This window comes from Camponotus vicinus, unplaced genomic scaffold, assembly GCF_025532165.1.
Source record: "Camponotus vicinus isolate PSW18456_S1 unplaced genomic scaffold, iyCamVici1.0 SCAF_5, whole genome shotgun sequence".
Lineage (NCBI taxonomy): Eukaryota > Metazoa > Arthropoda > Insecta > Hymenoptera > Formicidae > Camponotus > Camponotus vicinus.
The window spans coordinates 2,658,039-2,671,270 of NW_028141977.1; the positions used below are offsets into that span (position 1 = coordinate 2,658,039).

Consider the following 13,232-nt stretch of genomic DNA (forward strand, 5'->3'; position numbering starts at 1 on the left):
ATTGAAAATATTTGCACCTGAATATTTATACCTAATAATAAAAATATTTAATAAATATTTAATAAATAAATATTTAAAAATAATTAATAAATATATAAAAATATTTAATAAATATTTAATTGGAAGCAAAATATCAGTTGCATCTGTTGCTTATGAAAATAATCGAGTCTATGAAATCTACTCAAGGTTTATTATTGCTTTCTAAAAATATATAAAGTGCATATTGATATTAAAAATACATATCTAAGTCCATTTATATCCTGGATACTTAGCATAAAATATAAGTGATTTTCAGATAAGATATGCCAGTTTTGACAGAAATAAAACCTGTCAAAATTAGAGACATTTCGAGCCTGTTGAATAAGAACGTGCGGACTCTCTCGGTGTCTGTAGCAAGGTGCCGTTACTTCAATAAACGACGAAGACGAAGAGGATGCTGGAAAAGTGTTCAATTAATATACTATTGATGCATAGAAAAATATCGGTGCCGAAAAAGTGGACGTCGAGAGCAAAGCATCAGCCTAGATACATAGTATCTCCAGGCATCCCTACCCTACTCTCGCAACGTAAACAAAGGAAACTGGAGGCGCCGGGGCGACGGGGACGGACGCGTCCGTCGTCCACGGGCCTTTACTAGCGAGTCGTGAAACGTCCGCTGGTCAGTACTGGTCAGATACAGTAGTCAGTAGCAGTGAATGATCGGCTAAGGCACCACGTTCTATCCCGAGCCGGAAGTGCCACGATAGTACCACGAGACCCGCTCGGGGAACCAGTTTCGCCGTCGTCGTCTGAAACAATGTTTGCAAGATTGCGAAAAGCCGCACGAGCTTCGCAAAAGTCGGAATGCAACGCGAAAAGTGAGTGCTAACGTTGTCGATGCCCGATATTAATAGCGGCGATTTAAAAGGCGGATCTCGTTGACGGATGCGGATGAATTGTCTGGAGCTGACGATGCTTCCTTAAAAAGTATCAGCTAATGTCTTATCGGAGATGCCGAATATTACTTCGCTCTCGAATGTTTTAATCCGAGTGTGCTTCGATAATAGGATTTAAAGGTCCCTTATGTCGTTCTTAGATAAGATCAAACGTGTTCTCCGTTTGGACTACTTTTGAGTTTCTTATTAAGAGGACTCTGAGGACGATTTCTTATTTTTTTTCTTCATCGCTCAGTTCTTTTGTTTCTCGCTTTCATCTACTATGATTTAATATCTTTTACAAATTGTCTAGTATTAACTACATGCAAGATTGATAATAACAATATGAGCAATATTCTCATTTTGTGCCAGAAAAGAAATCAAATGGGTCTAAATCAATTAAAATCGCAATCAAAATTTTCTTGAAAAATTTACAAAATTAATTGAAATGTAGAATCCCCATCAAGTAGATAGAAAACACGAAATAACTATATTATAAAATTTACATCATTTATTTATATCAAAACGTAATCTACTGAAAATCGTATAAAAAAATATCGCGTGAAAAAATTTTTTTTATATATATTTTTAATGTATAATTTTTTTTATATATAATTTCTACCTTTTTTTATTAATGGATTCAAATTTTTAAACATGCTAAATGCCAGGTAGTTTGATCATTAATGAAACTCTTTACGTAATATAATGTAACACACACACACACAATTTTTTGCGCACTCGTGCAAAGTGCGGTGTAAAAAGATAAATAATTCATTTTTTTATACAACAATTAGAGGTCAATTTTTTGAAATTTAGGTAATGGAAATATTTCTCCGTAAATGTATAATGATCGATAATATTAAATATGTTAGACACATAATACTTCGCACTGAAAGAAGTTCCATTAATTTGAGTCATTTACAAGGTATATAAAAGGCAATATTATTTTTGAGAAGAATAATCTCTCTCTCTCTCTCTCTCTCTCTCTCTCTCTCTCTCTCTCCCCTCCCCCTCCACCTCCCCCTCCCTCCTTCCCCCTCTCTCCCTTCCTTCTTCTTTCCTCCTTTTTTTTCCTCGTTATAATTTACTTATCAATCGCCTTCTTATAAAACTTTAGTGTCCTCGTCGTATTCAGAATCGATTTTTACATAAAAATTTAACAAGTTTTTCATCGCACACACGCGACTTTTCTATTTCTAATATCAGATATCCCCTGACAATTCTTGAATTAAATTTCCATTAAAATAAAGTCAATTAGAAATCAATTTAACGTAAGTTCTTGTTATCAATTTACGCTTATATTTCACTTTTCAAAAGCATTTCATCGTCAATATTAAACATACTTCAATTCTTTACTTCGTTTTCATAAAAAAAAAAAATAGATCTTGTAATTGCAATTGAACTATTAAATTGACCTATTAAACAATTGAACTATTAAAATAATAAAATATTTAAATATTAAAATAATAAAAGATTTATAAATTTTAATAAGAGAGAATAATGATGACGAAACGTTGTCTTAAAATTTTGATTCATACGTTACTTTATGCAGAGAGATTGTATTGTGTTTCCAAAACAGCTGTTGCACAATATACGTGTGCATGTAAATAAATAACACAAAGTATATTAAAATATAAATAATACGAAAAGTGCTCGTGTACTCAAAGAAATCATTGACGTGAGTCGAATGTAACGATATCAGTGTCATGTTATTATAAAAACTTTATCTATTTTTTATCTATTTTTTGAACCATCAATACTTTGAAATAACTGTTTATTGATAAGTTATATCAATATTTATACTTTATATTCATATTTATATTTCATATTGTTTTCTTTTTCAGATCATAATTTATACATATTAAATATTAAATATAGTATTAGAGATAGAACCTAATTACAGTAGAGTATTTCGCAAGATAGAGCCGAATTACATAACTGGTAACATAAATGGGCGAATTAAAGAAAATGCGCAGCAAAAGAGCGCAGTCGGAATCATTTAAGCCTTGTACGATACAATTCATCAAAACGAAATCGCATCGGTCTGTTTACAAAATCGCAGTTTGCCAATTATCTTATTATCTATACGATAAATTTTCCGATTCGAATCATGATGCGCAAAAATTTTCATATTTTATCGCGGAATTAATTGATCGCAAAATAAGATAATCGCAAATCTACTGACAATGAGTGGAATTTTTTTTCAATACAATATATTATAATAGATATAATTAGATACAATACTAGAATTACGCAGAACAATTAGTTTAAATTAGTCAATGTTATGTCATTGGTAACAAGAGTGTTCTTGTTCGTTTGACTAGTTTTATTTTTTATATAAAATTTAGGAAGAGATCTCTATATAAAGAAGGAGAAAGAGAGAGAAAGAATGTTTTAAAATTGTCGCCATTGCTTCTACAATTTTTTTAATATCGATTTTTAATGAAGATTTAAAATAAAGCAGTTCATAAATTTTTCATTAAACTTTTAATTTTTAAATATTCTTGGGATAAAATTTAATTTGCTAAAAATCTCTTAATTTTCTGTTGCAGATGTAACTTCTGACACTTTGAAGAGAGTAATATTTATTAACGAGTAAAAAAACTTCCACACTTTTTTATATCAATTTTAATTTATCGCAAATTACACCGAAAATATACAGGCTCGAAATAACTTTATAATCTGGCTGATGAACAGGGCTCGTTCTTGAAAATTGAATCGCTTTTGCGTCGTTGTTAAGCATCTGGACAAGATATTAAACGGATTTTACGGCGAATATGAAGTTGCGATTGAAAATTTCCGGTTTTGCTTTACACCTGACTGCCAAGTCGAGTATTTATCGGACACACTCTCGATAGAATACTGATTTGTCTTATGTAATGGAATGACCATTAAATGATCTTTTCGCAATACCGTCATTTTTAATACGTTACTATTCGAGTCTAATAAAATATTGTGATAAATGAGCGATCTGTGAGGAAGAAAATAATTTCTTAAATTCTTAAGCAAATCTTTAAATTGAAAATTCCAAAAATTTATCTTTTCTGCGACATAAAAATCCAACTCGTTCGTTTAACTTCGTCCTTTAAGTTTCCTCCTTTTCTTTCCTTTTACATAAAATGTTTAGCAAAGATGTTGATATCATTGTGTATCATTTATTTACATTATATATGAGAGCAGTGATAAGAAAACGATAATAGCAAAACATATTTGCAGATAGATTACGGATAAATTTGCGTCAATTGAATTTGACATAACTTTTGTATTTTTTACATGTCTTATCGCTTTAATAACGTCAATGATAAAAATAATTATTTTGACTATGATTAATTTATTGTTTACAGCAACTTCCGCTATCAGCGATGCCTCGAAAAATCAAACCCCACCGACGCTTCTTTCGAGTTTGAGAAGCGTACTCTTTGTTATCGGAACTGTAGTGGTCGGATTCGCTGCCTTTTGCAATTCTCTGACATGGTAATGTATAAATACAATTGTAAATTAGTAGAAATTGCATTGTCATCATGTTCATTTTACTTTAGGAATTTTTTAGGAATAAACAAAGTTTGTTTCTATCAAACTTTTCATTTTTTAACCCATTATTTTTCAATTTTTTATTTTTAATTAACCAAATTTTATTAAATTAAATTTCTTTCTTTTCTTGAACACTTGCTTGCTGCTCTTTCACTTTATGTTTCCATTTGATCGCTCATATGTAGGAAAAAAATGACAATTGATAAATATAATATTTTATTACAATTTTGAAAATTATCGCACATTCGCGCAATCTGATTAAAGAGACTGCAAAATAATAAATTAACTTGTGTTTAATATCGATAATCTAATAAAATATAATCCAAGAAAACATACCGAAGAAAAAATAAAAAATTTACTTTTTTTATCTCTTTGATAAAGTATTATTTATAATTTTATGATTCAAAAAAGAAATTCATATAAAAAACTTATCTGTCTCACAGAATTATATAAATTCTCGATTATACTATTTCTAATTCATAATTGATACAATTTCTTCAAATTTTAACTGAAAAAAATTTTAGGCATTTGCAAAGATTCTGGGGTGCATCCGGCGACTTCTGGCAAGCCCAATGGGACAAAATTTTGGATAAATTTGGAGATGATCCTGTGACGCTATGGGTTTACGGTAAGTTTAAAAAAAGCTATAAAAGGCTTTTTAGAGATTTAAAAATGGTAATAAATCTATGTTACATTTTTTATAAAACCATGAAAAATATATAAATAAATAATTTACAACAGAATGTATCGTTAATCTTAATAACAGGTTTCGATTAATTTTCGGCATTTTCTAAAAACTGAAATTTAAACAATAGCGATTTTTGGCATTAATATCACTATTAGATTTTTTAATAACACATCCCATACATAATATATTTGCTACATCTTCTATCTTGATTGCACCATCTGTTTGTCATAATTATCACACATATGATTGATTAATTTATTTACAAACATCGCGTGACCGTCAAATTAATTTTTTTATCACTTTTTTGTAGGATCCTTGTCTTTGATGATCGTGGTTTACTGGGTGATCGGAGGAATTTACACCATCCTAGATATCACTAATCGACCAGCAGCGCTGCGTAGATACAAAATACAGCCCGGCACGAATGAACCAGTGGACAAGAGGGAGTTATGCAAAGTGATTGCTCAAGTACTGTTCAATCAGATCGTCGTCGGCTTTCCTATTATGTATCTCGGCTATTATTTCATGGAATGGCGCGGTTATCCCCCGGTGCGCGAGCTGCCGACTTTCCACTGGGTACTCACTGAGATTGCGATTCACATTTTATGCGAAGAGATTGGATTTTATTATTCACACAGGTACTTTTTATCTAAAAATCAAAGAAATTATATAATATTGATTTCGATAAATAATATGATAAATTTACTCTCGGAATGGCCGTCAATTTTGTCGACTATTGGAAGTAATGTCTGGCTGAAGCATGTAAACAAAAATTAAAATAGATAGTATCAAGTATAGAAATAAGAAACTTATATGAAATAAGGTCATCAAACGTCATCCATGTCAATTAATGTCGACATTGACTTGAATCATCATATCTGAAAAAAGTTTATACATTTACATAAAATTGAATAATGCTAAGTAGATAAAAAATTGAACAGACGTGCTAAGTAGATAAAAAACTTATACATTATGCCAGTATCTACCAGTAGAAGATTATCTTTAGTTATAAAAGAATGATGCACATAATTATATAAGCACGTTAAATAAATGAATATTTCTACAAAGTATGATACAAAATATACATGTACATGTAGATGAAAATTAATCTTTAGAGGGCCGGCATTTGAGGTACCAAATTCTCCAAAGAAAATTGATAAAAAGTGTATCTTATATTGCATATTTATCATATACAAAGTACCGATCACGGAGTGAGCCACTATAGTGGTTTTCCGGCCCTCTAAAGGTTAACAGGAAATATGTAACAGGAAATTGTTACGTAATATCTTGACTTATATATAAAGAAGTCACGATTAGTTTTATAATTCTTATACAGCCAAATTCACATTTTGTATACAGATGTATGAATTTTTATATAATTATCAAAACAGTATTTTTCATAAGCTTTTTAAAGAAATTATTTTTTAAGGAGAGATATTATATGAGAAGTACCCAATTATTAGTACAATTTATAAAATATTCGAATGTAACGCGTGTAATTGATAATACATCGAAACTTATTATGATTTCTTATATCATATTTATATACTTTGGCTTTTATACTTAAATTGTTCTAGACACAAAACGATTGAAATAATATTTATCGATATAAGTAATATGTGTGGACTAAGTATGTAACAGGATCTTTTAGTATGACACAGACATTATTTATATCCTCCGCGTCAAGTATTTGCAGCTATTGAATTATTTTGCAGATTTCTCCACAAGCGCTCTTTGTACAAATATATACATAAGCAGCATCACGAATGGACTGCGCCCATAGCCGTCACCGCTATGTATTGTCATCCTTTGGAAAATATTGGTTCGAATCTACTTCCGCCTTTCTTGGGAGTATTCATCATGGGCTCTCACGTGGCTACCGCCTGGATTTGGTTCTCTCTCGCGATCCTTTCGACTTTGAACGCGCACTCTGGTTATCACTTACCGTTCTTCCCCTCGCCGGAGGCGCACGATTTTCATCACTTAAAGTAATGTGGATTTCATTAAAATTCTTGTAACTTTAATTCACATTCAGACGATCTGGATTTATTTACTATAATATAATTCCTTGATAAAATTGATCTCATACTGTAAGATAAAAATAAACACAAAACAATTTTGAACGATATTTTTATGATAAGATTTTACGATAAGATAATATAGAAAAATTTTAAATAATATTAGCTTTTTTAATAATCGAGAAACCACTTCATAAGATTCGATATCAATGTCTAACATACATTTGTTATATGTGTGTACGTGTATCTTTATAAGCAAACAATAAGCCTAAAACTCTATCTCTCTTATAAATAAAATTACTTTGAATTTTTAATCTATTTCTATCAAAATTCTATATCGTATTGCATATCATAACATTCTCTCTTTTAAATGAAGAATCAAAATTTATAGTTTCTGTTTAAATGAATGCTTTCAGGTTCAATCAATGCTACGGTGTACTCGGCGTTTTGGACCGTATTCATGGCACTGACACACAATTTCGCAATTCACGAAATTACATGCGTCACATAATGATGCTCAGTCTCGTACCGCCTAGGGAAGCATTCCCGGATGAGGCAAAGTACAAATCAAAGTAGAAGAATTTTTCGGCGACTCTGAAAGTTATATAAATAATTTCCAAAAAGAGAAACTTTTCACGTTGAGTGAATATTTTCGTAACGGTAACTGGGTTCGAGAACAACAGATTGTGACTAATCAATTCAGTTAATATAGTACTAGTAAACGTCTACTATAAAATTAATTTCAACAAATGGACAATCTCGACTTTAATTGATATTCTTAATCTTTTATTGATATTGTTATCTTTTTCCATGGAAAGAATTCATAATATTCGAATTCACATATTTATTCATAATTATATTTTGGTAAATTTTATTAGAAATAAAAAAATGCCACATCTTTTAATATTAAATATCTAGGGATCATTTCTTTTCAATTATTTCCTTTTATTACTTCCTCCAATTTATTCATTTTTATGCTAAAATTTCTTTATCTTTTTAGTTTTAGGATTTATTCAATGTATTATATAGTATTTCTTATCGAACTGTCGCAAGAAACTCGGCTATCCGCTGACTTGTATAGCGATAATGATTGTATATATAAATGTCAAGGTTGAACTGAATAGAGAAAATAGTGAGAAGATTCATCAAAATTTAAGGCAAGAAAAATGTACATCTTTAAAATATCGATAAAAAAAATTGATAATTCAAAAGCGCTTCTAATTTACATTGCAGCAACAACATGCAATTTCCATTATCTGAATATTTATTAGACTGAATTTTAATACACATTCTTTTTTTAGAAAATTTTTTAATTTTCGGAAAAGAGAGAATTTATATCATTTATTTATAAAAAATTACTATGGAAAAAGTACTATGGATCTAATAATTACCATATTCTTAAAATTATATACACGTGTGACATATATAAGATTCTTCAATAATTATTAGTCAAATTTTTCTTTCAGTTCAATCTGGGCGTACATTCGTACATCTTTTCTATAATATTTTTAGCATTAATGTTAAAAAAAGATGTGTATTTAAGCTGTACATTCATGCACAAGTATATACATTCTTATATTACATCTAGTAGCGTGATAGTTTAGCGAATGATACAATGAAGTGATAAATTAGGTGCACATATGTATACCTTTAAAATTTCTTCAATAATCCTAATCGGAGATAGAGAATTTACTTTTTTAATAATAAAAAAAATAAAAATATGGAAACAAAATATCTGTATTATTGTTTTATATGAAAGTATTACTTTTAAATTCCTATTTCAATTAATATTTGAAATCGATAATGTTTCTAGTACAAAACATTTTGGCATTGCAGTGGAAATTTCAGAATGAATGATATTTCGAACATAATTGCTATTTTTATATTTAGTTTCATAATGCAATCATTAGTGAGACTTTGATTTAAATTTTAAGATAAGCAATTGTACTTCTTTAGGATAAGTATAACTTATACAGTTAGAATAAAATGTGTAGCATTTTAGATTTCTCCTTATATGAAGTATAAATGAAATTACTCTAACAATTATATAGAAATACATATATACATAACATATATTTACTGATAATTTTATCCAACAATGAGTGTTTGTTATAAAATATTTACAACATTCTATTTATTAGAATTGAATAAAAAATGGAAATATAAATTTATTTTTAATAACTTTACTGGGGACAATTTTCAGTCTTATTTTACAATGTTTCATCGCATATTTCTAGTAAAATCTTAAAACTTCAAATAAGTGTAGAAAACAGAAAATAATAGTACTTTGAAATTATGTTAAATGGAGACTTTTTTAGTAAGAAATCGATCAGAGATTAATGTCTGAATGTGCACATAAAAAGTGTGCACATATGTAAAGCTCTTTTTCTGCATTGTGATTCTTGTCAAGTACATATATATATATAAGGCTCGTAATTAATATGTATAATAATGTTACTGAATTTATGTATCTATAACAAGCTTAATAATAAAATCTTTACAAATATCATTTCCTCTCTATTTCTCTCTATATTTTTGTATAAAGGTCTTCTCATGATATATGATTTTGATGGGTTACAAAATAAGCAACATATAGCTTGCAAGTATGTATATTTTATAACAATATTAAATATGAATAAAATTTTTCTTACATTGTACAAAAATAATAATTATTATTGCTTTTCTTTATATATATTTGACAAAATATATATTTCAAAGGCCTAAAATGTAATCTTACTTTTAAAAATCACAATTTCAAAAAGATTTACATACACATCGGGTAATTTCACAAATCATTGATCATCATATTTACATGGCAAGACGAAGAACATTTCATACTGTTTTCTTTGATATTTTATATATGAAAATTATGGATATAAAGTAGCGTCACTAGTGAGGCTACACTAGTGAGCTTGAACTAATTAGAGACTTCTGAAACATCCCGCAAAAAAAAATGCTTACAAATAGAATATGAAAAAATACAATAAATTTACGATAAATTACACAAATTGAATAACTCTTTGGCAAAAACTTGTGTACATTATCCTATTTTATATATATACGTCAAACAGTACATATCTTACAAATTATGACTCTTGGCATATGGAAAAAAACACGCCAATATTATTCATTGAGAGAGCACTTTCGAAGCATAATACAATCTTTCTATCTTGTGAATCGAGGACACAGATGCACTCGATTTCTGTGAAATTCATGGTTCTGTAGAAATTCAGATTGTAAATATTATTGTCAGAATTGGACCCTTGATGAATTTTTTGCATTTTCAAATGCGACATGCACATATGTATACATGTATATATAAAATATGTATACATATATGTATACATATATGTATACATGTATATATAAAATTTTATATATAAAATTTTGATAACACATATAAGATTTATATTAAAATATTATATATATATGTAAAAGTATGTACTTATATCTTAAACAATTATATTAAATTTTCTTAAAAAATGCTATAAAATATTTTTAAAACCGTTGTTTCAACGCCTTTGACAAAAAATGTCTTTGTTTTTCAATATATATAATCTCAAAAATAATCAACATATCGTTGATTATGTAATAAATTATAAAATTTTCATTATCTCACTATTAAGGCAATATGATAAAGAAACTCCATAGCAAGTTTGGACCTTAGCAACAAGTTCAGACATTATTAGAATATTATAAATAGCACTTATGACATATCTTTCCATATTGATAATGGCATAGTAAAATATGAAGCCCTTTAATATATTCGAATAATAGATAATGTCCGGACATTATTATATAAGAAGGAATCAATGCTGTATAAATGTCATTAGTTGGTTGTTTCAAGAGAATATGTACAAATTTACATTTGTGGAAGAATTTGGAAATTGATGAATGGATTTCCTATTGCTTAACTACACATCCATTTAAACGCGCGAAATGGGCATTTTCTCACACGAGTCTCAATCATTATACATTCCGTCAATCAGAAAATCCATTCTTCGATAGTGCCTCTTATCCCAGCAGTCTCGACCACGTCTGTACAATACAAAAATAGCAGCACCCAGTATTGGTAAAGCAATGATCGTTATAATGACCGGAATAATATAGTCGATTTTTCTTGGCATGCCCAGTGGAGGGTTCTTTTTTCGCGAAGACAATCTGGATTCACTCGGATCTGGGCCGTCAACAGTCGTCACCGTCGGTTTTGGTTTCGGTACATGTTTCTCAGTATGTGAAGTCTTAGACGTTGTTGTATAATTCGTAGTCTTTGTATGAACTGTAGTTATATTTGTTGGTATCAAACTTGTACTGGAATAACTGGAATTTGTACCAGGATCTAAGCTATTGTTGACATGCGAATTGGTGACATTTAATTTCGGAATATATGTGGAAGCTTCAGATTGATTATTGACACGAGCAGTCTCTGCAGTTTCCATCACAGGTCTTGTATCCTCTAAAGTGGTCTGATTAAGTGATATATTTGCCATCTGTGGATCCATGTTCTGATCCACACCTTTTCTTGGCTTTATTTTCTCCTTCTTTGCAATCACCAAAGAACTGTCGTTTTTCTCTTTAGGCACATTCTCTCTTGCTCTGGATTCCTCAGCGGTACTTTCAATGTTTGCATTTTGAATAATTGTAGATATCGATATAGGTCCTCCTTCTGCCAGCCTCGATGCGTGATACAACTTGAAATATTGAATATTTTATTGTTTTATAAAATTGTTTATATAATTATTTATAGAATTATTATATTGAATAAAACATCAATGCTTAAATGTAAAAATATCATAAAGTGACAGATAACAATAATATTTAAATAACATACAAAATAAACACGAGTGATTCAGAAAGATATAATAATTTCATAATTTGAAAGGAAATAAAAAAATAAAATAAAAACTGTAAAGCTATGTAAAAAATATTAATAGAAATTGAAGACATAATAAAATAAAATTCGTAGAATATAATGCAAAAAAGAGAAATAAAATAAGACAAACAATACATCAGACAAGAAAAAAAAATTAAAGTCGAAACAAGTCCGAATCACGTAGTAAAAAAAATATAAAAAACTGCAATACAAAAAAATATAAAAAACTGCAATATAAAAAAAATATAAAAAAAACTACAATATACAAAATACAAGAAAAACTTGCAAGAAATCATAAAATATATAAAAATATATAAAAGCGTCATAAAACAACGCGAGATAATGAAATAATAAAACTAGCAAAATAAAAAAAAAAACAATAAAACAAGATCGGCACGATTCTGACATATGCGAGGGAGGAATACACATTTACCTTCGATACTTTCTTGTCGTCGATCACATCAGACGAGTGCTCGATGATCGGCGACAACGATTTGGGGGAGGGATCTGAAGTGGGAATCGGCGGCGCCGAGGCTGCACCATCTGGTCCAGCGTTGACAGATAAGGTTAATGCTGCGGCGAACAACGTAATTAGCACCGACAAGTGTTGAAAGTCGATCGTAGCCATATCGCGTCGCGGACGCGGATCGAATGCACTCGGAAATTCCAAGAAGCTGGACGAGACACTTCCGCGTGGACGAAATTAAAAATAAAAAAAATAATAAATAAATAAACAAGCTATCCGCACTGTGCGCCCACAGCTGCTGCGACAGCGTTGCAATTTTAACACATGGCCGCCGTGAGCGGAGTTGCCAGATTGCGATGTTTTGACGTATCTTCTTCACGTGCTGCTCCGCCCGCATCTGACATTTGACATTCCTCGTATCATCTGTACGAGGCTTTTTTTTTTACAAATGTATCTTCTAGATTCTTTCTCTCTCTTTCTTTTTCTCTCTCTCTCTCTCTTCCCATCTTCTTGTGCCAAGTTAACGTAATTTTAAAAATTTAATTTATTTATAATATAAAAAATAACAGATAAGATAATTTAATTATAAGCTAATTAATTTAATTATAATTATAGGCAGAGAGATGTCATGGTCTATTTTTATTATAGGTGATTCCTTCCTGAAAACGATGCATCCTCTATAAACATAAAAACACGAACGTGAATTACGAAGCAAATATCTACGAATGTTTTCAGTGGGTAA

General features: G+C 29.7%; 2 protein-coding genes across 2 annotated transcripts; one reads left to right on the plus strand and one right to left on the minus strand.

Annotated features, from left to right (window-relative positions):
- The first annotated feature begins 395 nt into the window (after nt 1-395).
- LOC145972253 (fatty acid hydroxylase domain-containing protein 2) lies at nt 396-9,660 on the plus strand. The gene is made up of 6 exons (XM_083100703.1): nt 396-857; nt 4,259-4,388; nt 4,970-5,073; nt 5,444-5,771; nt 6,849-7,121; nt 7,568-9,660. Exons 1-6 carry the CDS (start codon nt 797-799, stop codon nt 7,725-7,727), a joined length of 1,056 nt encoding a protein of 351 aa, XP_082956829.1. The 5' UTR covers nt 396-796; the 3' UTR covers nt 7,728-9,660.
- Nucleotides 9,661-9,744: 84 nt separating this feature from the next.
- Nucleotides 9,745-12,871, minus strand: LOC145972254 (uncharacterized). Its single transcript, XM_083100704.1, has 2 exons — nt 12,458-12,871; nt 9,745-11,842 (listed from the first exon to the last, which is right to left on the minus strand). Exons 1-2 carry the CDS (start codon nt 12,650-12,652, stop codon nt 11,114-11,116), a joined length of 924 nt encoding a protein of 307 aa, XP_082956830.1. The 5' UTR covers nt 12,653-12,871; the 3' UTR covers nt 9,745-11,113.
- Nucleotides 12,872-13,232: the final 361 nt, after the last annotated feature.